The sequence below is a fragment of the Gopherus flavomarginatus genome, chromosome 14 (genome assembly GCF_025201925.1).
Source record: "Gopherus flavomarginatus isolate rGopFla2 chromosome 14, rGopFla2.mat.asm, whole genome shotgun sequence".
Lineage (NCBI taxonomy): Eukaryota > Metazoa > Chordata > Testudines > Testudinidae > Gopherus > Gopherus flavomarginatus.
Window position 1 is genome coordinate 38161010 of NC_066630.1, and position 26537 is coordinate 38187546.

Below are 26537 nucleotides of genomic sequence, written 5' to 3' on the forward strand. Positions count from 1 at the left end.
GTCCCAATTCTGAACCCATTCTCCTGCCCTCCAGAAGTGGATGGACCAGGTGTTGGCCATAACATAGCACAAGGGCAGTGACCAGCTGGAATGCATGAGCAAAAGTTCTTGCAGCCTGAGACAAGGAACTGGTGGGACCTTCTTGTGGCACGGTATGGTAGTCTCAGTTCCTCTTCAGCCCCAGGTTAAGCTCCAGGGATTTTACTTGTGCATGCACGTAGAGAAACTGATTGTAGTACTTTCTATTCCGGGAGGATATTACACAGCAAATGCTAAAACTAAACTTTTTCACATCTACGGGACTGGATAACTTAAAACTCTTGGGCGCCAAAGCTTTAGCCGAGGAGCTCTCTGTGACACTGATATTGATATTCAGCAGTGCTTGGAGTGCAGAGACTATCCCAGAGGACTGAAAAAAAAAAAAAACTAGGTGTGTCAAATATATGAAAAGGGCAATTGGAATAACTTAGTTAACTATAAGTTAGTTAGCTTGACTTTGATCTGTAGGAAAATCATGGGAACTCTGATATGGGATGCAATCAGTAAAGAATTAAAAGATGGCAGCATAATTAATATCAGTATGGTCATATGGGAGATAGGTCTTATCAAATAAACTGGATAAGTTTTGCTGAAAATACAGGCTTGGTTGACAGAGGTAACTGATGTAATCTGCTTAGACTTCCGTAAGGCATTTGACTTTGTACCACATGACATTCTGAATGAAAAATTAGCAGTATACAAAATCAGTGCAGCATGTACTAAATGGATTAAAACCTGGCTACTTGAGAGAACTGAGAGTAATGGTAAATGGAGAATCCTCATCCAGTGGGGACATTGCTAAAGGCATCCCATAGGGATCTGTACCTTGCCCAGTGCTATTCAATATCTTGATCCATGATGTATAGGAAGACATAAAATCATTTATGGTAAAGTTTGCAGTTGTAATTGCTGGCAATATACTATTCATAGCTCTTGGAGAAAAAGCAAAGCACGAGGCCTCTCCTTTAGGCAGACTGGCATTCTGGGAATTTTAGCAGTGTAAGGCTGGGAGCTGAGCAGTCTTAAAACCCCCAGTCAGGAGGGAAGGAGATGAGGGCTTCCACCCAGGAGAGGGAATGGCTGGGACGCAGAAGCCTTAATTGGAGGGGGAATACAGATGCTGTTACCATGAAACTATGATAGGCTCAGCCAGCTAATTTGCCTAAAGGCCAGCGCCTGTGCTTTTTCTCTCTCCACAGTCAGTGAATTGCCAGCAATGACAATTACCACACAGCTCCTTCTAAGCAAGTACCTTTAGTCTTAGGGTAAAAGCATTACAGAGAGAACCTATAGGAACATATATTGATTATATAAGTATGCTTAAAGCTCACTGGACGTCACTCTTATGGGACCCTCATCAACCAAAGTCTTTCCAACTCTTCTGCCAGGGTTAGGGGCTCCCTTTGGACAGAAGATCTGTCCATTTGCTGGATCAGCATTGCCGTGTACCAGGCCCTGTCTCATGCTCATCCTTTTATACCAAAAAGCCCTTTCTTTGTCTCCTCATCTCTGGAAAGCCAGCTTAAACCAGTCTCCGCAAACCACTCCAGGGAGCGTTACCTCTCTAGGGTTGTTCAGTCTCAATTATTCACCTTCATCACTCGCTACTGTTTTTAGTGCTTGGAAGAGCTGTCATAATCCCCTTCCCCCATGGAGTAGAACTTAATCCTTCATAACCCATTCATAGAGATAATGCAGCATGGACCCCAAATAGATTGCGTGCAGTTGCAATAGCTGTTGCAGGTCCCACTTGTAAGAGGAGGGGCTGGATTTTGGAAAGTGGTGACTCTGAATAGGACTTGGGAGTCAGGGTTGATCACCAACTGAACGTGGACCCACAGCAAAATGCGGTGGCTAAAAGAGCAATTCCAATCTTCGGATATACAAATAGGGGAATATCAAGTAGAAGGACAGACAGGGGTATTGCCACTGTGTATGGCATCAGTGAGGCCTTTAACAGAATGAAGTATCCAGGTCTGGGGTCCACACTTTGAAAGCGATACTGACCAATTGGGACAGAGTTCCAATACCAGTATGGAAAACCAGCCTTACAGTGAGAGTCTTAAACTGAATTCACTGAGCTTCTTTTAACAAAGAGAAAGGGAGGAGGTGATTAGATCACAGTCTGCAGGTACCTTCCTGTGGAGAAGATTTCTGACAGCAGAGACGGGTCTTTTAATCTACCAGTAAAAGATGGAACAAGATCCAATGGTTGGAAACTGAAGCTAGACAAATTCAGACCAGAAACAAGGTGCAAATTCGTACTCGTGAGGGTGATCTTAGCATATGCGCAACATGCCTCAGGTGGCATGTGACCAGGATTCCTCATCCAGTTGGGTCTGCTGGTTGGATCATTAGCTGCCCAGGCCTGGGACTGGCGGGGCATGCAACGTGAACACTCATCCATGCCCCCCAGTGAGGGTAATTAGCCATTGGAACACTACCCAGGGATGTAGTGGATTGTCCATCACTTGAAGCCTTTAAATCAAGTCTGGATTTCTTCCTAAAAGACCTGCTCTAGCTCAAACAGAAGCTCCGGGTATAATGCAGGAATTTCTGGGGGAGATCCTCTGACTTGTGTCGCAGAATCCTGCAAACGTAAGCTGAAAGGGACGTCGCCATCTAATCCATCCACCCATCCATGAAGACAGGCCCAGGGAAACCTATACCATCCCTGGCAGGCATCTGTCAAACTTGTTCTTAAACGCCACCAGTAACTGGGATTCCACACTCTTTCCAGGTAACCGGTTCTGGCGCTTAACTGTCATTACTGTTTAAAAAGTTTTTCCTGAGATCTAACCTGAATCTCCCTGGTTGCAGACTCAGCCTCTTGTCTTTTCCTCGGTGCAGGTGAAGAACAAGTCATCACTGTCCTCCTTATAGCCACCTTGTACATATTTGAAGACGGTTATCAAGTGTCCTCCTCACCCTCTTCTCCTCTGGACTAAACCTGGATTCTCTCCAGTTTGTTCACATCTTTCCTAAAGTGTGGTGCTGAAAACTGGACACACTACTCCAGCCGCAACCTCACCAGTGCTGGGTAGAGTGGAACAATTATCTTCTGTGTCTTACATACCTCACTCCTGTTAATACACCCCAGAAAGATATTCGCCTCCAGGAGTTCTCAGAGATGATTAATGATTCAGAGGTTGCTTCAGCTAGTCTCTTAAGTACTCTAGAGTCAATTTCATCAGGCCCTGCCAGCTTGAATAGATCGAACGTACCTAAGTTCTTTCCCTATTCTGGCCTGAGATCCTTCTCCCCGGTTAATATTAATTGTGTTAAAACGATCTTTTTAGTGGAGACGGAAGGGAAAAGGCCTTCTTCTGCAGTAGGTAAGACTAGATGATTACAACGGTACTTTCTGTTCTGAACCTCTCTGAATTTATAATTAAAGCCGAGTTGAGTTTTGCAGCCTCTGTGTTAGCATGGATGCTACACTGGGTCCTCTCCAACCTTCCAGCGCTGGCTCTTCGAAGACAGAATCCATTTTCTGAGTTAAAATTTGTTTGAGTTAAAATTAATTTAAATGATCCAGCTAAGAAATAAAATATGCAGTAAACTCTGGGCAGTACCTAGGAGCCATGGGATGTGCAAGTTAGAAATTCTTTGGGGGTATCTATTGTCCCCTAAACAGCTGCAGCCAGTAAAAGGATGGTTAATCAAAAATCAACCCCTCACCCCTTTGGCCTTCCTCGTTGTCATTAGGTTACAGACCACAGCCACTCGTGGCCTCTTTTAAGCCAGCAGAGGAAGAACTCAGGCTCTCCTGCCCCAAAAGCATAGGTCTTTACCCCTTCAGATAAGGTGAATCGCCAGTGAGTGTTAGTAGTATGGGGGCTGTGACACAAGTAGTGCTGTTCCGATACCATCCAGGAGAGGGCAGTGGCACCAAAACACTTGCCTGTTCATTACCAACTGCTTAATCTTGATTCTGTTCTGGAATGGGAGATCCATATATTTTTAGCCAAGGAAACTGGGCTGTGGATGAGTGGGGAAGACTGGCTGGAGTAGGACGTTGGAACATAGCTCACATGTGTCTCCTCGGGTTGTGCTTGGAGGCCAGGAGTCAGATTTTTGGCACTAGCGCTTGGAGGTTGGTGGTGTGAATCCCAGCACTGGTGCTGTGGGGTGTGGATCCTTCTGCACTGAGAGGCCAGCTCCAGCAGTGCACCCGCCTCACAGGGTCCTGAGCCTGGAAGTCTGCACAGCAATGAAACAGCCCCGCAGCCGAGCCCTGTGAGGCTAAGTCGGCTGGCACAGGACAGCTATGGGTTTTCCTTTGCTGTGTAGACACACCCAGAGAGGCTGAGTGTCGCAGAGCAAATCAGTGGCCAACTGGAGCAGCTCCCATGAGTTCCTGACTCTAGTCCTGTGCTCAGTCCACTAGGATCACACATCTTCCCCACTCAGTCCAACCAGCTCCTTCCCTCATGGAAAAGTCCTGTGGAATTTAATAGGAATGAAATCAGTAGGGCCATATAGAAATGCAGTAGGATTCTATAGATAGTCCTCTGAAAAACTATGGAGTCAACTTAGGGAATGAGCCCCTTTCTTTAGGCTTTCTGAGCACCTTAGGGCAGGGACAGAATTCTCTTAGATGCTAAAGAATGGTCCAGAAATGTCAAGATTGGAAGAGCTTTGGGGCAGTCTTTTGTTCAGGGTGTGTTCAGCGCCTGGCACAATGGGTGTCTGGCCCATGAGTGCTTCCTAGATGCCAATGCAATACAAATGATAAATCCTCCTTGTACAGAAAAAGATAATTTTTCCCTTCAGTTCTATAGGACTTTCCTGTAAGTGTTCCACCTTCCTCGTGCATTCTCTGAGCCCTCCGAAGCCTTTGATCTTCCTTGGGCAGAAAGCTCTCAGGCCAGCAGTGTTTGCTGGGTTCTGTCAGGCCCCTTGCAGCTCTTGTGCCCTTGGGGGTGTTCTGGGGGTTGAAGGTGCCCCATAAAGCTTTCCCGAGGGCTGGTGAGCTTTGTCGCCAGCTGCCATGGAAGGATTTCAGCGGTGCTCACGGTCCCCAGTGGAAGGTGGAACCATGGGCCGCTGTGGGGCTTTGCTCTGAACCTGATCAAACCCAAATCCCTTCCCAGCCCCGCCTCAGGCAGTCCGCAGCAGCCTGCCGGTGAGGCCACTGTTCCGCTCAGGACCATGATCAGTAGAGGCCTAAACCTCCTGAGAGTCCTGTGGGGGATACTCCATGGTAACCGGGGTGGAGTCTCACTGCTGAGCCTTCCTGCACAGGTGTGGGGGGCCCTGGCACGCCAGGATCTGCTGTGGGAGACTGCACGCACTGCTCTGCCTTCGTACCTGCTCTCTGGGAGCAGGATAAATCCGTAGCTCTCGGCTTGCAGAAAACTTTACAGGGATCTGCCTAGAGGTCACCTCTCGCGTGAACAAATGGGGCAGAGGGGACAGATGGGGAGAGGCAGCAGCATTAGTGGGATCAGCCTGCCAGCTGCGAGACGGCACTGCCCTTTTAGCCAAGGCCGGTGCTTTTGGCTCCTTGCTTCCCCTCCGTGCCTCCTTGCCTTCATTCGTTTCCAGCTTGTCCTGGTTTTTCTTTCCCTTCTCTCCTGCTGTTTTACCCTTCACTCCTTTCCTCCATGGCTTTTTCTGTCTCTCACTCCCTCTTGCTCCTCCTCCTTGGGATTATTTTTCCCGATTCCCTCCCCCCTCCGTATTCCCTGCGTTGTTTGGGTGGACCCTTCCACCTCCTCCTGTGCGCTTGCCTTTCTTCTGGCTCTGTTCCATGCCTGCTTGTCTCCCCCATTCCCCTGCTGCTGAGCCCCCAGCTCAGGGTGTGTCAGAAATGCAGCTGAACTAGTGGGTGGTTGATGCCAAATTCAAAGGCAAATTAGTGCCATAAATGCCTTGTTGCCAGGGATCCGACTTATCTGGGAGTTAAACCGCTAAGGCAGCCCAGTGAGGGATCCAGATCTTGGCATGGGGGAATACGGGAGTGAGGATGTAGCCCCGGTGGCGGTCTCTGACCCTCTTATGAGGAGAGGCCATTGTGTTTCTCTTTCCGTTACAAGGTGAAGCTGGGTTGACAGGAGTCGAAGGTGACCCCATGCCCAAGCAGTGGCACAGAGCCAGGGTCCCCAAAGCCACGGAATCCCCCCACTGCCACCTTCCCAGGCAGTGATTTTACTGTGTGTTGCTACCCAGATGGCTGGGACTCAGGGGATGCTCCCCCTTCAGATCTATCTAGGTAGTGGCACTCCACACTTGGAGGGCAACAAATGCCTCCCAGATGTTTTGGAAAACTCCTGTTTTCTGAAGCACCGGAGTTGGGATCAGCCTGAGCCATGACAGGGGCAGCGTGAATAATAAATCATTTGGCCAGAACACCTCTAAAGGATACCCAATGAGAATTGGTTCTCGAAGTGATCGGTGGCCAATCACACAAGTCCTTTTCTACTGAGACCACTCCCCCAAACTGTTTGTTTGCTTTTAGCCCCACCCACAAAGCATTGTTGTCCTTAGCCATGATCCTTGTGATTTCAGTGGAAAAGTTGAGAAAACTTTGAAAGCCTCCCCAAGCCAGGGAAGTTCCATTTATTTATGGCATTATGTCGTGGTTTGCCACATCTCTGTCTCTCTGCCTCTTGCTCTAGCACTAATGTCCTTGCAGCCGTACTGTCTTGGCCTGTGTTCTTGTTACCTAAGCTAAGCAAGTTTGTGGCTCATCAGTACTTGTGAGATCTCCAGGGGAAAGGCAGGTCCTGCATGAAGTGGTGATGTAGTATGAAGATGTCCCTCTCTCATTCGTAGAAATCATAGAATATCAGGGTTGGAAGGGACCTCAGGAGGTATCTAGTCCAACCCCCTGCTCAAAGCAGGACCAATCCCCAACTGAATCATCCCAGCCAGGGCTTTGTCAAGCCTGACCTTAAAAACCTCTAAGGACAGAGATACCACCACCTTCCTAGGTAACCCATTCCAGTGCTTCACCACCCTCCTAGTGAAAATTTTTTTCCTAATATCCAACCTAAACCTCCTCCACTACAACTTGAGACCATTGCTTCTTGTTCTGTCATCAGATACCACTGAGAACAGTCTAGATCCATCCTCTTTGGAACCCCCCTTCAGGTAGTTGAGAGCAGCTATCAATTACCCCCTCACTCTCCTGTTCTGCAGACTAAACAATCCCAGTTCCCTCAGCCTCTCCTCATAAATCATGTGCTCCAGCCCCCTAATCATTTTTGTTGCCTTCTGCTGGACTCTTTCCAAGTTTTCCACATCCTTCTTGTAGTGTTGGGCCCAAAACTGAACACAATACTCCAGATGAGGCCTCACCAATGTCAAATAGAGGGGAATGATCACGTCCCTCGATCCACTGGCAATACCCCTACTTATACAGCCCAAAATGCCGTTAGCCTTCTTGGCAACAAAGGCACACTCTTTACTCATATCCAGCTTCTCATCCACTGTAACCTCTATGTCCGTTTCTGCAGAACTGCTGCTTAGCCATTCGGTCACTAGTCTGTAGCAGTGGATGGGATTCTTCCATCCTAAGTGCAGGACTCTGCACTTGTCCTTGTTGAACCTCATCAGATTTCTTTTGGCCTAATTCTCTGATTTGTCTAGGTCCCTCTGTATCCTATCCCTACCCTCCAGCGTATCTACCACTCCTCTCAATTTAGTGTCATCTGCAAACTTGCTGAGGATACGGTCCATGCCATCCTCCAGATCATTAATGAAGATATTGAACAAAACTGGCCCCAGGACCAACCCTTGGGGCACTCTGCTTGATACCGGCTGCCAACTAGATGTGGAACCATTGATCACTACCCGTTGAGCCCGACGATCTAGCCAGCTTTCTATCCCACCTTATAGTCCATTCATCCAGCCCATATTACTTTAACTTGCTGGCAAGAATACTGTGGGAGATTGTATCAAAAGCTTTGCTAAAGTCAAGGAATAACGTCCACAGACCCAGTTATCACCTCATAGAAGGCAATTAGGTTAGTCAGGCGTGACTTCCCCTTGGTGAATCCATGCTGACTGTTCCTGATCACTTTCCTCTCCTCTAAGTGCTTCAGAATTGATTCCTGGAGGACCTGCTCCATGATTTTTCCAAGGACTGAGGTGAGGCTGACTGGCCTGTAGTTCCCTGGATCCTCCTCCTTCCCTTTTTAGAAGATGGGCACTACATTAGCTTTTTCCTAGTCATCCGGGACCTCCTCCGATTGCCATGAGTTTTCAAAGATAATGGCCAATGACTTTGCAGTCACATCCGCCAACTCCTTTAGCACCCTCGGATGCAGCACATCCGGCCCCATGGACTTGTGCTTGTCCAGCTTCTCTAAATAGTCCTGAACCACTTCTTTCTCCACAGAGGGCTGGTCACCGCGTCCCCATGCTGTGCTGCCCAATGCAGCAATCTGGGAGCTGACCTTGTTCATGAAGACAGAGGCAAAAAAAGTATTGAGTCTATTAGCTTTTTCTACCTCTGTCACTAGTTGCCTCCCTCATTCAGTAAGGGGCCTACACTTTCCTTGACCTTCTTCTAGTTGCTAACATACCTGAAGAAACCCTTCTTGTTACTCTTAACATCTCTTGCTAGCTGCAACTCCAAGTGTGATTTGGCCTTCTTGATTTCACTCCTGCATGCCTGAGCAATATTTTTACACTCCTTCTTGGTCACTTGTCCAATCTTCCATTTCTTGTAAGCTTCTTTTTTGTGTTCAAGATCAGCAAGGATTCATGGGCCAGTTGTTTCTTGCTGAGTGTTAGAAGCCACTGAGTGGTTTGTCATTTGGATGAAGTGTATAATCAAGATCAGGAACATTTTCGGTCATTACAGATTGCGTGGCACTAGGCTGGAGAAATTAAAGATGGCTAATTTTGTTTTGCCTCCGTAAATTCCCCTTGGGTCTCTGATGGGGCAGGGGTGAGATCAAAACACACTTTCTTCCCCCTCTCTATTGGGAGGGAGCAAAACTGAGTTACAGCTACCTTGTCTATTTCTCCATGTGTGCTGGCCGATAATAGGTGAAGCTCAGAAGGTTGGGCTAAGAACCCAGAGAGGCAGGTCTCTGATGTCGATGACAGGCATTTCTTGCTGGTTTTCTGACTTCCACTGAGACAGGAATACCATGAGACCAGCCTCTCTGGGTTCACGCAGGCCTTGTTGTGTAGCCTTGTGTTGTATTTACAGTGAATTTAGTAATGTTGTATTACACCACCGTGGGTTTGGCTCTGGTAGCTACAGTTTGAAGCTCAGCAGAGTGAAAGTAATCTCTGCTACTTTCTTCAGTTTTGGAAGACCTAACCCCAAGGATAGTGACCACCCGTTCATTTACAAGTATAAAGTCTAGTCTGCTTTACAAGTTTTAATGAAGTTGCCATTCAAGTTATAGTGATAGAATTTGTATCTGCATGGGTCAAGTCCTGTGCACAAGTTACTCACATCCTTCTGGATTGTGTTAGGGTCTGATGGGTCTCTCATGGTTTGATCATCACTAGAGGGATAGTTTCTGCTGGAGTTTCCCCATAGAGAGCTCAGTTGTCCCATTCTGGGCACCCTCTTTTTATAATGTGATTCTGACTATACCTCATTAGCATGTCTGCACATATTGCATCCTGCGGGATTGGCATGTGTTAAAATGTGACTACCAGGTATCTTTTAAGCAAAACATTACTCTTACTGTTAATTTTTTTTTTGCGGTGTCACCCACTGGTACATCCTTTTGCATAATCATGTGGCATAGGATCATTTTTTGGTCACTTACATATGTCAAGCATTTTCTTAAGTCTATGGCCTAGTATGGCTAATCTGAAATCTTGCAGGCCTTGCGTTCAGCCCTACTTAGATACCTAACGCATACTTAATCTTTCTGACTACTGATCAATCTCATACGTCTATAATCCAACAATTTAACTCTATTTAGCATACAGTGATTATATATGATGTGATGTTGCACTCCATATGCTTTATAAAAATATGTTTAAGTGTGAATATGCTGTAACTGAAATATGCTTTATGCAGAAGGTCTCTTGTAAGATATCATTACAAAGCTTATGATCTACTGAGTGTTCATCCCATTTGTATGAATATATCGTTCTTGTATCTGAAACTAGGAATACTAAGTATAACTCTGTGGTCCTATTGTAATTATGCAAAGTGGGGGTCATTAATGGTGGTTTAGAATCTTGATGGCTCCCATTGACTAGGATAATTGGTTGTAAATGGTTTATTTACCTGCAAGCCTGCCTGTATAGGTGGGGACCAGCCCTGGAAGATTGGAGGGGGTCTCACAGGACATGTGAACATGTCACATGATACTGGAATCCATCTTAAACCTGATGCTTTTCCATTTAGGAGGGGTGGGAACCCAGAGAGACACAAGATTCCTGTCTTGTGCCAAAGCTATAAAAGGGGGTGGAACAAGACAAAGGAGGTCCCAGTCGTGAGAGAGCCCCTGCTTTTCACCTAAGATGCCTGCTGGAACTAACAAGGACTGTACCAGGGGAAAGGATTGGTCCCAGACTAGGAAGGAGTCTAGTCTGTGAAAGAAGCTTAATGGAACATCTCTGAGGATGAGATTTACCTGTAAGCAATTTCTTAATGTATTAGGCTTAGACTTGCGTGTTTTGTTTTATTTTGCTTGGTAACTTACTTTGTTCCATTTGTTATTACTTGGAATCACTTAAATCCTACTTTTTATACTTCATAAAATCACTTTTGTTTATTAGTAAACCCAGAGTAAGTGATTAATACCTGGGGGAGCAAACAGCTATGCCTATCTCTCTATCAGTGTTAGAGGGTGGACAATTTATGATTTTACCCTGTATAAGCTTTATATAGAATAAAATGGATTTATTTGGGGTTTGGATCCCATTGGGAACTGGGCGCCCGGGTGCTGGAGACGGGAGTACTTGCTAAGCTGTTTTCACTTAAAGCCTGCAGCTTTGGGGGCATGGTCTAGACGCTGAGTCTGTGTTGCAGCAGGCTAGCGTGTCTGGCTCAACAAGACAGGGTTCTGGAGTCCCAAGCTGGCAGGGAAAATGGGCTCAGAGATAAATTCAGCATGTCAGTGACAGTCCCAAGGGGGTCTCTGTGACCGAACCTGTCACATGTGACATCCATGACATGTTAGTTAATCGTAACATCACACCATAAATGACCAGTAACCAAAATTGTTGGCTAGGGCTGTACCAAGGTGGTGGTGCAATGAGGGCTGTTCTCCCTCGTCAGTGGGCTCTCTCCAGGGTTTGGCGTGTCAGTGCAGTGGCGGAACAGGAGGGTTGGCATTCCAGAGCCTGGCATCTGGACCCTGACACATTGAGGGCTGGGTGCGTCGGCAGGTCTGTATTTGGGCTGGTGGCTAGTCTCGCAAGGGCAGTTACAGGTCAGGATGGAGGAGCATTGGCCAGGCTAGGGGAACCGGGTCTGGAACGTTAGCAGAGCTGTGCTTGCCTCTGTCCCTGAAAGCAGGTCAGCGTTTGCGGGGTGCCCCTCTGAAAATGATTCCCACCTTGCTGTGCTCTGCAAAGGAACGGCACTGCTCCTCTTCCCCGAGCGGGCGCAGCAGGGTCCTTTCTAACACACAGGCAGCAAAACATCCGAGGCGGCAACAGGGGAGATGCTGCTCCTCGCTTGTGTGACGACAGGGCTGGAAGGGCCAGGCGTCTGCCTAGGACAGCAAGAATCCTCACCCAGGCCCTGCAGCTCTGTTAGGGGGAGGAGAATGTGCGATGGATTTTTATATGTAGAAGTTGGTCCAATAAAAGAGAATCCATCACCTACCTGGTGTCTCCAATGGATTTTTAGGCAGGAAAGGCTGGGGATATTGACCCCCAACCCCTCACGTGACTTTCCCATGGAAATCCAGACCCTCAGCAATTATGTAGCCCACTCTGATGCATTCCCTAATCTCATAGTATCCTGGCTCCAGGCACCAGCACACCAAGAGCATGCCTGGGGCAGCAAGCCGCAGGGGGTGGCCTGCCAGTCCCTGTGAGGGTGGCAGTCAGGCAGCCTTTGGCAGCTTGCCTGCGGGAGGTCCGCCGGTCTCGCGGATTTGGCGGCAATTCAGTGGCGGGTACGCTAAAGCCATGGGACCGGCGGACCTCCCACAGGCAAGCGGCCGAAGGCAGCCTGCCTGCCGTGCTTGGGATGGCAAAAAAGCTAGAGCCGCCCCTGCTTCTCCCACACTTTAGCTAGGAGGTGAAGGGGGAAGGCCAGGAGTTGAGCCAGAATCAGCACCACTGAGACGCTCAAAGCTGCCAGCTTGCAGTTTTTTCTCCTGGCTGAGTTACCCGGCGCTGACCTCGCTAAGGTCACCCGCTTGCCAGTGCATAGCAGAGGAGGAAAGGAGTCGGTGAAGGAAAGGAGGGGAGCTGCCAGTGCAGTTCACTAGCCTTGTGCCAGTGGAGACCACGGATAAAATCTCACTTGTCACATGTGCAAAGCGTTCGGAGATCCCGGGATAATTCCCAGTGGGAGTCCATGTCAGAGCCAGCAACCCCCTTCAGAGAGCTCTCCAGACTGGAGTGAAGTGGGCTGTCCAAAATGAAAATGACAGATCCCAAGGAGTTCATTGACAACCCTTCCTCCCACTGTGACAGTCTGCAGCCTTACGTTCACCACTTTTACAAAACTATGATCAATCTTGTACAAAGTATGCCTTGTGAGAGATCATTTGAAAACTCGTAATTGGCTGGTCGTTATTGTCCTGGTACAAGATGTGTGGCAAATTTGTATGCAAAGTTATAAAATTCTATTGTATGATATTACTGAGACATGCTCCACATTTAGAAAAGCAGATATAGACTAGTTCCTCAGAGACAAAAGGCAAACTGGTGCCTCAGCCAGGTGTCAACACAATCAAATGGACTATCACCTGGTTAAGTGGCCATTCTTTGGCAGGAAGGGGGGCGAGTGATAAATTTATACTTTTGGCAGTGGAACAGTTGGAGGTTCCCATGTAAACAGACTGGCTGTTGCCTGAACCTCAGCTGGAGACGATTCTCAAAAAGAAGGAAAAGATATAAAAATGAGGAACAGAGGCCCCAAATCACTGCTCTCCCTCATCTATATTCATGGCATCAATAATGGTTGAAAGACAAAGGAAGCATCATTGAACTGGGGAAGAGGTCCTGTCTGGAAGACCCAGCCAGACTGCTGTGAACAGGTGGTGAGAAAAACCTTTGTGCTTCAGGTTCACTTCGCTGGTTAAGTTAGGTAGTAGTTTGCATTTTAGTTTTTATTTCTTTGTAACCAATTCTGACTTATATGCCTCATTACTTGTAATCACTTACAATTTATCTCTCTGTAGTTACTCAGCTTGTATTATTGTTTTATCTGAACCAGCATGTGTTCGGATTGAAGTGTGTGGGGAAACTCCATTGGAGATAACAGGGTTTGTGCACATCACTTTCTGTTAATGAAATGATGGACTTTCTGTGAGCTTGTATTGTCCAGAAGGAAAGAGCTGGGCAGTACAAGATGCACATTCCTGGGGATAAGTCTGGGACTGAGAATTTGCTGGTGTCACTCTGTAATATAATTCAGGAGTGGCTGGCTGGAAGCTGGGAGTGATTTTGCACGCTGGAGGCTATGTGTGAACAGACCAGGAGTGGGTGGTTCTCACCGTAAGCAGTGTGAAAGGCTCCCTGGGCTGGAGAACCGCTAGGACACAGCTGTTCAGCACTCCAGATTGTATCCTGGGTAATGTTGTGGCCGCCCACTGTGATGTGAAGTCATGGGCTCGCTCTCTGACTCCGTGGCCAAAGCAGCCCCCTTGTCGGGCTAAGCAATCCTTGCCCTGCAGTCAAGAGCGGAAGCTCAGCAGAGAATGAACTGGACAAGGAGCAGGGTCTGATGCTGACAGAGATGCTGAGCTGAGCACTGAGGGAATGGGAGCGAAGGTGCCATAAGCCAGTCTGCAAAGGCCCCTTCTTAAGAATCCTAGATTTTGTGGCCTCTTTTCCAGGTTGATCCTTTCGTTGGTCCCTTCTTTTGGTGATCTACCCCTTGCCCCCTCCCAGCTCCACTCCTGCAAAGTGCTTGAATTCACTGGATTTTAACAGCTCTGCCCTCCTGATGTTTCAGCAGATTGAGCCAGTCCTTCTAGAGCAGTGGTCTTAAGCAGGGGTACACAGAGAGGTCTTCCAGGGGGTACATCAACTCATCCAGAGGTTTGCCTAGTTTTACAACAGGCTACGTAAAAAGCACTAGTGAAGTCAGTACAAACTACAATTTCATACAGGTGATGACTTGTTTATACTGCATTATATACTATACACTGAAATGTAAGTACAATGGTTATATTCCAATTAATTTATTTTGCAATTTATATGGTAACCGTGAGAAAGTTGGCATTTTTCAGTATTAGTGGGCTGTGACACTTATATTTTGATGTTTGATTTTGTGAGTGAGTAGTTTTTAAGTGAGGTGAAACTCGGGGGTACTCAAGACAAATCAGACTGCGGAAAGGGGTACAGTCGTCTGGAAAGGTTGAGAGCCATTGCTTTAGATGAGACTAGGTACTACTCTGCACTGTCACAGCAAACAGAGAGAGGCCTGTTAAAAATGCTCTGTGCGCCAAAGAAGCAGTGCACGGGTGTCCTTACCTGTGTGGGTTTGTGTGTGAGCACATTTTTCATGTCTCTGTGGGCATGGGTGTCTGTTTGCACGTAGGCATGTTCCTGACCTTGTGGATCTGCATCTCTCTGGGCATTCTGATGGATGCATGCATGTTAATGTACCTCCCTTTATGTGGGGCTATCTACATGCTTGTGCATGCTTCCATCTCTGTGTTTGTGTGTTTCTGTGTGCATGCATGTTAGCACATGTCCTTTTGTGTCTCTCTCTCTCACTCTGTCATGGCAAGGAAGATGGAGGGCATAGTGATGATCTGCAATGGTGGGGTTTTTTTTGTTTTTTTCCCCATAAACGGGTATTTTGAGCCAATTGGAGCATGAATAATTTTCTCAGCAGCCAATCGATAAGCTCCTGGGCTTCATTTCAACAACTGCCTGCAATAAAAAAGGAAAAATTCCCAAGCCAGAGCTGGTGGAGGGAGAATGGAGCAATGGGAGGGGCTAATACAGGGGGATGGAGCTGATTTATAAATCAAAGCCGAGAGGCTGACTTCATCCACAGCCTGTCAGCTCTCTGCACTCGGGACGGGGGCCACTGGCTCCAGTGCTACCTTCTCTCCCCTGAGGAATCTGCGCCGGACAAGCTCCTTACAATGCCAGAGTCCTGGGACGGGGTAGGTACAGCCCCCACCTCTCCCCGGTGTCATGCAGGACTTTCCTAGGCGAGAGCACCCATGATCCACACAGGATCTTTGCACCAGCCAGGGCTGCCTTTCACAAGCTAGCGTAGGCAGCGGGGCAAAGAAATCTCGTCTGCTTTCTAACCTGTGCATTTCCCCACCCCACCCCGAATCACAAGCAGATTGCAGGGGTGACCAGTTCCCCAGCATTATCCTTGAATATTCGTCCCCACTGGGGTCAGGAGCTGCAGAGAACCACCTTGGTCCTTGCAGCCCTGAGGGAAGGAAAATGAATGCAGGTGCTACAGCAGGGATGGGCATGTGTGTCTTTTCTCTGGCAAGAGAGATCAGGTGTAGGGACGCATGCCTGGAGTTCCGGGGAGACCCATGCCTGTGTTCTGAGAGGTGAGCGGGATGGCTGGGGGGCGACGGAGGGCATTGCATGTCTTGTTGCATGTATCAGCAGCCATCAAAGCCGAGCACATTCTGCACTCTGCAGGGACTGCAGTAGCAAATTACAACAACAGGCGCTGCTGCGAGGGGGGAGGGGGTGAGCAGTAGGTGAGGGAGAGGGGCTCAGCTCTGCAGCGGGTTTCATGGATAACCTTGTGCAGGCTGGAACATCGAGGCAAGAGGAGAGATGCACAGGGCTGGGCTTGATGTGCTCCGCCGCACTGTGATGGATCATCCCTGTGACCAGCAAACATACGTAGTGTCCCATGATGAGAGCCATGGTCCGTGATGTTTGCCCTGCACAGCCAGCGCCTGGATGGTGCTCCCCATATCACCCACCTGGGCTCGGTCTCTCTCCCCGTCGCAACAGCATCTGAGCACCTATGTTGGGCTAATTTGTAATGAGCTAGGGTCTCCCCCACCCCGACCAGGTAGGGAAGGACTGTGTGAAGGGGCCCTTCTGCTCAGCCCAGGGGGATGCAGGGGGAGCTGGGGCTTTGGGCTCAGGTACTCAGTGGTGTTTGTGGCAGGGTGGAGCGTGCATGAAGCTGCAGGGGAACGCTGGGGGAAGGGCAGGGAAGTTCTGCGCCATTGACGCTGCGCTGGAAGGAGCCAGGCCAGGGTAGAAATGTTTGGCGCTAGGGAACCGCGTGGCTGGAGAGGAAGGTGCAGCAGCAGCAGCTTTGGGTAGCTTCCTATTTTTGATCCATAAGGTGGGGGATGAGTGCTACTAGCATTTGTGCCAACTCTTAGTGATGATCTAGGGATAGCGGGGCACAGGTGGGCTGGCAGGTAGGTCTCAGGGCTGAGTGTCAGGACAACGGGGTTTGAGTCCTTCCTCTGCCCTATTCTGTGACCTTGGACAAGTCCCTGCTCTGCTTTGTGCCTCAGTTTCCCTGTCTGTAAAAGGGGGATCATGATCCCCCTGTGAGATCTGTGGCTGAGAAGTGGAATATAATTGCCAAGTGGAAGCAGGGACGGTCATGGGGATATGTACTTGCCTCCCAGAGGGGTCACGAGGCCTTGTTAAAGACTCAGGACAAATGACACTTGAACAGAGACAAGCGGTTGTTCAGGATGAGGTGTTCAGGGGGCCCTTATGAGCTGGAGGCTCAGCACTGTCCTCTGGCCTCATTGAGGCTTTGAGCAGCTGGCTGGAGCTGATCAGCCTCCTTTGGAGGATGGGCCAACCTTGGAGCAGGGATCCTGAGCATCTCACCCTCTGTGGCTGATGACTGGGATTCCCCATTTCCTCCCTTCCAGAGGGGGGGAGGGATAGCTCAGTGGTTTGAGCGTTGGCTTGCTAAACCCAGGGTTGTGAGTTCAGTCCTTGAGGGGGCTGCTTAGGGACCTGGGGCAAAAAAAATCAGTACTTGGCTCTGCTAGTGAAGGCAGGGGGCTGGTCACAACAACCTTGAAAGGTCCCTTCCAGCTCTATGAGGTAGGCTGTGCATGTAATGCAGAACTCCCCTCTGCCTCTGTGCCTTTGGGAAGAGATGTGTCTGCCTTGGCATGGGGAGAGCAAGACAGCTGTGATCCTTGCCCCAGAGCCAGGAGGAGCAGGCGAAGCCCAAAGTGACCAGCTGGGAAGGGGGACAAGAGAGAGCCCAGCAGTTTGGTTAAGGTGATGGCAGAGAGCTTTCCTAGCCAGACAGACATCAGGTCCAGGTCAACCATGAGTTACCCTTGTGCAGCATCCGTGAGTGCCTGGACACCAGGGAGGACAGGATGGGGTCCCTTGCATTAAAGCAAAAGGCCCACCTGGCCAGCCTCCCCACAGGGAAACTGGCAAAGTGACACCACTGGTGAATCTGGCCGGTCCTGCACCAGCCGGGAGTCCAGTTTAGGAGCCAAAGGGCCTGTAACTCACTGGGAGGGGACCTATCTGAAAGGAACAGCTCTTAAAAAATGGACAAAAGTAAGTCACGGTCCCTAACCTGAGCACGTCCTTGAGAACACAGGCAGCGGGATGACATCACTGAGAGCCAGTCAGGGAGCTGGCACTGCATCCTGCATCCCAAAGCCACCCATGAACAAAATAGCCGGAGAACAGTTCGAGGGTTTGGTTTTTTTCTTGGTTTCAGCTGGAATTTTGTCAGGAACAGCTGAAGAAGGAGTGTTTTTACAGGGTTAGAGCAGAGGACCAGGAGTCAGGACTTCTGGATCCTGTTCCCAGTCCTGCCACTGAACTCTTGGGACACCTTGGACAAATCACTTAACTTGTGTACCTCAGTTTCCCTAGAGAGAGTGATTCTTTTTACCTAACTGGGGCAGGGGAAGCCATGAAGTGTAGCTTATTAGAGCATAGAAAGTCCTTGGAGATCCTTGCCAGAAGGCTCGGTAGAAAAGCACAGAGTCACTGTGAAATGTGTTGGAGAAATGCAGACTCTCCAGCCAAACCGATGCACAAAGCTGAGAGGTCAAGCAGAGAGCACGCTAGCAATCCAGGCTGGTATTGCTCGGGGACACGTAAGCTGCATGTGCAGAACACCTGGCATGCTTGAGCAAGGAGGGGATTGGCTTGCAGATGTGTCTGTGTGCATGGCCTTGGCTTGCACGTACAAATCAGGTGTTTTGCATGTGGGAGTGCACTTTTGCACATGTGCTCTCAAAACAATGCAAAGTACTGGGGCCAAGAGGTGGATGCAGGATGGGTGTTCTCAATGCCCCAAACAAAGTTTCGTGGCACCTAGAGGTCCTAGTCTGATCAAGGCCCCATTGTTCTGGGTGCTGCACACATACTCCTGCGGCTCCTCTTCATCCTCCTCCTAGCTAAGCTCTGAGTCAGAGGTCACAGCATGAGAGCAGCTCTGGGTAAGGTGTCCATGCCACCTCCCAGTCCCCACTCACTAACACTGAACAAAGCCCAGAAGCTCATCTCCAGAGAGGCCTTCTGACCCTTAAGTCACACGGTAGCACTGGTGTGCGACGCTACACACCCACTGGAATGCTGAGACTCCCATGTGGCTACCCAAGGGTGATGCTTAGTCCTGATGCCCAAGCATCCTGCCCTGTCCTGTTCCCACTAAGCCTCAGTGGCAAAATTCCCATTAACGTTCCCGTCTGCTAGTTTTTATGTATTTAACCGATTGTAATTAAAGCAAACCCTTCCATAAGCCAAATACGATTTGGCTGAGAAAGATAGAACCTTGGAAAGTTGCTGGATGGAACTGTCTGTGGCGCTGCTCCTGAGGGGCTGGGCATGCACCCCGGGGATAGCATCAGACCAGCAGGTTTTTCTCCGGGAGGATTTTTGCAAGCATACTGCTGCTGCTTTAAACCAGCGAGCCTGGGTCCCAGGGCATCATTTTCCAGCCCTGCACATGTGACTCGCCCTGTTGCAGCTGCCATTCTGAAAACCCTCATTTCTCATAAGCTTTTAAGACCCTGGGCCTGGTGGAGCTTTTCTTCCCTTCCACGTAACCGTGGGAACTTGGCCACTTCGGGCAGAGTGAATCCAAAATGGCAGCCATGAGTGGGCCGTGGGGGGGAGACATCCAGCAAGCTGTGGCCCCTGTTCTTCTAAAGGAATGGCGATGACGTGATGTATATTAGATCACTGATTTGGGAGATACTTTTGTGACTCCCTTGTGAGGCAAAATACACATTTTGGGGGGAAATATCCAACGGCAAAGAAATACCAGGGGCCCAATTTTCCTCCACTCTGGTGTCTAGTTTTCAAGGTGCTGAGCACCCACCACCCCAGTCGAAGTCAACGGGTGCTGAAGTATTGTGGCAGTGCCAGAAGTCCAAGTCAGGACTGAGGCCTCCTGGTGCTAGGTGCTGTACAAACACATAGTCCCCGGCTTTGAAGATGTTAAAATCTCCTCGCTGTGAAGAATGACCCCTTGGCTGAGATTAAGAGCAGGCTCAGGCTCTATTGACAAAGAGAAGGAGCAAACCCCTCCACCCTAGAGCTTTGTGACAGAGGGCGGGCAGACCTATAGCACTGGGCATGGGGTGGAAGCAAAGATCACAGAGAGAGAGAGGTTGTGGAATGATTAGTTGGTACTCCTTCCCTTGCACCCAATGCACTGAGTGACTCGACCAATCCTGGGAAGCCACCAGAGCCCGATTCTTTTTAACTGTTGCTCTCTATCCAAAGGACAGATCTGAGCAGCATGGCCACGCCTGAAGTAGCAATGAAAGGTTGGCACTATCAAGAAGGCTCCCCATGTCCATCCCGGAGCCCAGGCCTGCGTTCCCTGGAATGCAGCCAATTATCCTCACACAGCCAGGCGCACTGTGCAGTCAGGATCTTCTGCATGGCGATACCCCCATTGCTGGGATCATGGGCAGGTGCCCAGAGGTGGATGCAAGCTGGGGATGTAATGCCCTCGCCTAATACAGTGGCATCCCTACCCCCTCACTAATGGGAGTGAGAATGTACAGGGGGTTATCTGAGAATGGAAGAGGGAGCCCTGAAGTCTGGGGACTTCTGATCTATCTGTCTTAAGGTTTTATACTGCTGCCCATCAGTGCGGAGCTGTAAAATCAACAGCAGCAGCACAGGCCTGAGTGGACCTTAGATTTCAGGTCAACCCACTAGAACTGGAAAGTCCGGATCCAGATTTGGTCTGAGGTTTCAAACCCCTCCCCTCCCCCCAACCCTGGGTGTGGTGTGGATGTGTGGGTGTTGGCTTGGGTCCCCTCTTTAATCCTAGTATATGTGAGTGCTTGGTGCTATAGGGCATTCCTGCCCCAGGTGTTTACCAATCAGACACCGGAGCTGTGCAAGGGGATGGTTCTCAGCAATGGGGTGAATTAACACCATTCTCCCCTACAAAAAGGACAGTCATGGAAAAGATCAGGTTCCCTGGGAAGATGGGTCTGACGGCACAGCAGCAGAGTAGCTCTGATACAGCGGATGAAGGGTTGGCCAGAGATGTCCTTGCTTTCCACTGCTGTGGGCATGGACCCCCATTTGCCCCTCGGATTGTGTGCCCTGCTGATGCGCTTTATTGGGGACTAAACTAAAGAAGCAAATGCCGTAGATCAAATCCTGGGGCTGGTTGCCTCCCTCCTGTTTGTTCCAGCGCATTGCAGAGCTCCGAACTCCCGCTCCCTTTTGGTGCATGCTGCAGTACTGCTAAGCCTCCATTAATCCCTGCCCCGAATCAATACTTCAGGCAAGAAAGCAAACCCATCAGAGCAGGCAGCTGGAACATGGCTCATAACAGGGCAAGTGGGAGCTGGCAAGCAGACCCAACTGGGTCTGTGCCCTGGATCTGACTGGGCCGGGAACTGGAATGAATGCTGAGCAGGGAGGAGTAGGGTTCAGCCATTTCAGCAGCCGTGCAGCAGAGCTGGGAGCTGGAGCAGCAGATGATGCGCGATCGTCTGGCTTGTAAACCATTCAAGTGACTCTTTGTCTGACAAGGGCTCCTCTTCCTCCCCCTCCATAGCAAGACGGATTAGGGTCAAGGGCTCTTTCTGAGGGAGAACCTGGAATTAGAGTGTCTCTAGCTCCTGATGACTGCGATTGAGTGGGGTCAGGGCTCACTGCATCTTTTAGCATCGTGTCTTATTGGGATGTTGCTTCCTGTTTTAACTGCACAGCCCCTGTTGTGCTATTCCAGTCCTCTCCTCCCACCCACTCACCCCCATCCAGTGCTGGGATTGATTCTTTCTTCCTAGCAGGCTCCATTGTCTCCAGTGAGAATGATTTTCTCTAACACAAAAGTTCTTGCTGATTCTGGCTGCAGATCCTGTTCACTAATTGCCCTAGTTTTCGTTAAAAGGGAACATTGATGTCCTGAGCCCGGCATCCTGCTCTGGAATCTGGCAGCTTTCCAGTCCTCCAACAGGTGCTCTGGGAAAACCACTGCCAGGGCCAGTTTGCAGCCCCGGCACGTGCTGTCTTGACGTTGTTTCCAGACGTGTGCCTGTGACCCAAAAACCCAGAGAGGCTTGGTGCGGCTGCACTCAATCTGTCCTGCCAATGCTGCCGCCTCTCTGTTTATAGCACTGGGTACAGACAGGGGAGCTGGAGCTGGACAAAGGTGCTGAAAGACCTGCCTGTTCCAGCCAATAACAACAGAGGCTGTCAACGATTGGCTGCTTACATTATCCTCCTCCTCCAATAGGCAGGAATGGAGTGTTTTGATTGGCTGGCAAGGAGATCCTGGTGCAGGTGTGATTGGCAATTTTCAAGGGCAGGGGAAGTGGCAGCCTTGACCAGCTTAATGCCAGCCCAGAGGGACCACCTCTAGGCAGGAGCATAAGCCAACCTGTAACAAATGGGGAGAAGTGTTCCTTGCGGGCAGGTGGGGATTCTTGTGCCTTCCTCAGGAGCAGCTGGCTGTGGCCACTGCTGGAGATGGAGGGGGGAGTGGATGGAGCTGAGCAGGGCTGTGACCCGGTCTGGCAGTCTCCATGCGAAAGGGCATTTCGGACACCGTAGCCCATTCAGTTGAGACAGACTGTGTGCCAGGCATCATGGGGGTCTGTGAGATGGACACCTAAGCTCGACTGAGATTCCCCAGCTGATTCCACAGCAGAAGCCTGTGTGATCGTGAAAGCTGATCTAGGCCTGGTTTGAACCAGTGACTTAGGGATAAAGGGCCCCGTAATCGCGCTCTGTCTCTCTCTCTCTCTCTCTCTCTCTCTCTCTCTTCCCCCCCCCCCAATCCTGTGCTCATCATCACTATAGTATCTGAGCAGCTCATCTCCCACTGTTGGTTCCTGTCTTCAGAGGCCTCCATCTCCGCTGTGACTGTAGGATCCCCGTCACCCTGCATCGTGACCTCCCACTGGAATGAGGGAACTGTCAACCTCCAGCATGAGACATGTGGGAGCAGGAAACAAGGCTGTCCCAGCCCCCGGCTCAGCACCGTGGGACTCCCTCGTGGTGGAGATTAGAATGGTCATGAACCGTAGCACCTTCCTAGCGCAATGGCCCAGCCTTTCCTCAGCAACAGAAACATTCCTATCAGTGGGGCAGGAAAGGAGTGACTGTGATGTTACCCAGGGTTGGGAGGCACCTCACCACCACCTGCCCTGAGCAACAGGAAGTCTTGTCTGTGCCTGCTCTGGGTCAGCTCCCTGGCACGAGCAGCCTCTGGCAGCACAAGTACAACCCTGCAGGTGTCTCTGTCTCTGTGCAGGTGGCAAGAGGCACACATGGACCCAGGAGTCGTTTGCGTGTTCTCTATATAGTCCAGCCCCTTATCCCCTGGACACTCACAGAATTACCATGCCTGCTCTTCCCAAAGGAACACATCTCAGGACCTGCACTTTGCTTAACCCTACAGCACTGAGATATAGCAAAAACAAGAATAAATTTATCATCAACGCACAGAGATTCACGTGACAGTGAGTAAGAAAGTTGGGAACAAGTGGTTCCGTACAGAACAAAATCATAACACACTTTCTAGAGACCTAAACTTAACTAACCCGATCTCCCCTGTCTATTTATTGACCCAAAGTTCTCTTCAGCATCCTGGTTGAAACTCCTCTTTCATGAAGTAAAACTGACTGCCCATTTACTTGCTAGGTGAAGGAGAACCGGGTGTCGTCTTTGTTCCTCAGATACTCTAGAGCAAACCTTGGATGTGTACCTCAAGAAAAGCCCTCTCCTCTCTCTCTCATTCCCACCCCCGGCCGTGTTTAGTTTTAATTTTCTCTCTTGAAATTCTTACCATCCTTCATTACCAGTCGGTTCAGACAGGTGAGAAGAGACCCGTTGCGAAACATATAATACTTAATTTATACGTCAGGAGCCAGCCTGATAAATATTTCTTATCCAAAAGAGAGCCTGCTTTTCACTTTTGCTGGTGACCAGTCCCCAGACACACTCTAAGAACACAATTTTCTCTGTACAGCCATAACTCTTTACACAGCCTCTGTATAGGTGTTTCGCATCAATGTTGGTGATCCATGTGACATTGGCTTTCATTTGAGATGTCACGTGACTTTTTTTGGTGGACTGTGATGTACGTGTCCAACCCAAGAGATCCTTGCAACCTCTCTGCACCCCTTTGGTGCTGCTTGCCGGTTGGCATTGAGAGGTTCCTGGGTCACATCAGAACCTTTGGGGTCTTTAACTTGTCAGGCACATGGATATCATGCTGATGAGTCAGCTGTAATTGTCTGGACAATTGTCCCATTATTGTCACTAAAAACAACCCCGAGTCCAGTCCCTGTTATCTTCCCAAATCTCTTGTATCTGCTGTCAAGCTCCTGAATCAGTGCTAGATTTGCTTGTCTGCAATTTGGTGTGTGTCTCAGCATTGCTGTGATGACCCTCCCTTCACCGAATTCTCAGCTGATGTAAATTAACCAGTGGTGATTTCCACCATCTGAGGATTTTGGCCCTGTTTCTCTGCAACTGTTCTGCTGCTAATTCAAGAAGCTTAATGGGGCAGGACATTATTTCCCTGTGTACCCACTTCAGATCTTCCCATTTCATTAGGGCTTCTGGTAAATGCTAGAACTGCAGCATAGAGTCCAACATTGGTGTCCCGAGGCTGCCTTGTCATGCCTTTAACTCTCTGGTGGTTTAGGAAGGAGGGGAACGTTTGTTCAGTGATTAATTTATGTGAAGCTGCCGCTGCTCTCTGGAGTGCCAAGAAATCTGTGCTAATAAGAGCCTAATGAAGTTGACATTTGCAGGAAGGATTGTGCATTTTATGAGTGCCAGGAGCTGCCAACGGGCTCCCTGTGTGACCATGGGTAAGTCACTGTCCCTTGCTGAGCCTCAGTTTCCCATCTGTAAAGAGATCATGATGATTGAGGTGTTGTAAAGCTTAATTCACAAATGGAGGAGGTTTAAGTAGGGATTTAGTAGGATTTAAATAGTTCAGGTGGTTTTGTGCCAGCCTTCACCATGGGGCGAACGTTGCCCTAATGTTTCTCAAGAGCTTTGACGTCCTTGGATGGAATAGACCCTAGAAGGGCAAAGGATTATTTTTGGGTATCCTCTTTCATACATATTATGGGCCTGCTGCTTTTTAAGTCAATATGAATGACCAGTCCCTGTATCCTGATGGCTTTGTACAGTTAAATAATAGAGGAGCGGGTGAAATGCAGTGATTTGTGTGGAATTGCCGTGTGTGTGTGTAATTAAAGGTGGCAAATTCAAATCTGATGAAAGGAAATCCTTTTTCACACAATTAGCCTGTGGAACACTCTGCCACTGGATGTCATTGAGGCTAAGAATTTAGCAAGATTACAAAAAGGGATCAAACAGCAGTTGTATAGATAACTCTGGATATTTCAGTTATCAGAATTAATGATGATACACATGTTGGAAGGGATTAAATCTTGTTCTTCAGAGCTTCATTCAGGCTCTAATTATTAGAGACCGGTGAGGGGGGCAGATTATCCCACATCTCTTCACTGCAAGATTCTTGCGCCTTCCTCTGAAGTACTGGGTTCTGTTCGCTGTTAGAAACAGAATACTAGGCTAGATACCTCAGGTCTGCTCCAGTCTGACAATTCATAGGCTCCTAATCTTTGGGGCATACTTCAAGACCTTCCTGGGTCTGGAAGACAGCCGGACAGCCCTGTCTAATCTGCTCTAGATCCACATCTGGCCTTTTAAAAATGCAAAATGGCAAGGCAAATCCTTGTTGCTATAATCCAGAGCCTCCTGCCGATCCCTGCCAGTGGAGGATATCTGGCATGGTTTGGGATACTTTGTCTGTCCCATTGCTTGCGCCAGTTAGGTATTTGTGCATATAATGACCACGTGTGTTTCCAGTTGGTGATTTGGGTTTGAGTCATGTATGCAGATGAGGTTGTGGATTTGGGACGTGGCTCTTAAAAATCCATCGCCCCTTTTCTATCTTTGGGAGGGATGTGAGGGGATATTTGAGTCGATAGGCTCCAGTGCCATCAAAATGGTTGCAGCGTTTATGAACGTTTATGGGAGTCAGTTTGGGGAACGTCTGTAGGAGGGAAGAGCTGACAAGAGTGTGCGTGTGAGCACATACATTGGTATACGTGTGAGGGTACATCTGTTTGGCAGAGTGGGCACCAGAAGGGTGCTGCGTGTCAGGGCATGAGAGTGAACATGTGTGCTGTGCATGGCAGTGTACACACATGTGGTGATGTCAGTGACAGGTGTGTATCTGTTGCAGGCACAGTGTGTTTCTAGTGATTGCTGTCACTGATTACTTTCGTCCCAGAATGATTCATGGCCAGGCTTGCATGGCTCTGCTGCTGAGGGTACGCGTTGCCCGGTAGAACTTTATCGGTCTCCTCCTTTCTGGGTGATAGGGTGACGCCAGGGAGGGGTGACATGTAACCCTGTCTCTTATCTCTCTCTTCCAGGAGCATGATATCGAGACCCCATACGGGCTGCTGCATGTGGTCATTCGGGGGTCCCCAAAGGGAAATCGCCCAGCCATCCTGACCTACCATGATGTTGGACTCAACCGTAAGTTTCACCCTTCCATCCTGGCCACAGGCTGCTACCTGGTTTTCTGAGGTTTTCTGAGCTCAGCCCCAGTGGAGAGCAGCTAGGTTCTGTGGAAGCAGAAAGTGGGGGGAATTAGATGCAATCCCTGAGTCAGGCTGTCATCCACAAAAGAAGGGCAGGAGAAACTAATTCTAGTCCAGGAGAGACTGGAGATTCTAGCTGAGGGGCTCCTTGCCCATTGCTCTTTGAGTTGGGGTTGCCGGCTATGTGGATCTGAGAGGGCCACTCCCTGATCTCAGATCAAACCCAGATGAACTGGAGCCAGTGGCTTTATTAGCCAGTGATGATGGGTGATGGCACAGTCACCACTGGTGGCCCAATTGGCTTCCGACTGAAGCTCTCCAGAAATTCTGCACCAGGGGTGAAATCCTAGCCTCAGTGAG

At 49.3% G+C, this 26537-nt stretch overlaps 1 protein-coding gene across 4 annotated transcripts in view; it reads left to right on the forward strand.

The window, feature by feature from the left end:
• NDRG4 (NDRG family member 4) overlaps window positions 1-26537 on the forward strand; it is an 87029-nt gene that overhangs the window by 35847 nt on the left and 24645 nt on the right. For 3 of the 4 annotated variants that reach the window (XM_050922983.1, XM_050922981.1, XM_050922982.1), the window contains exon 4: window positions 26007-26112. In XM_050922983.1, the coding sequence (XP_050778940.1) occupies window positions 26007-26112 (106 nt within the window). Of the gene's footprint in view, window positions 1-15126; window positions 15273-26006; window positions 26113-26537 lie in introns of those variants that run through there. The other variant, XM_050922984.1, reaches the window with a different exon arrangement.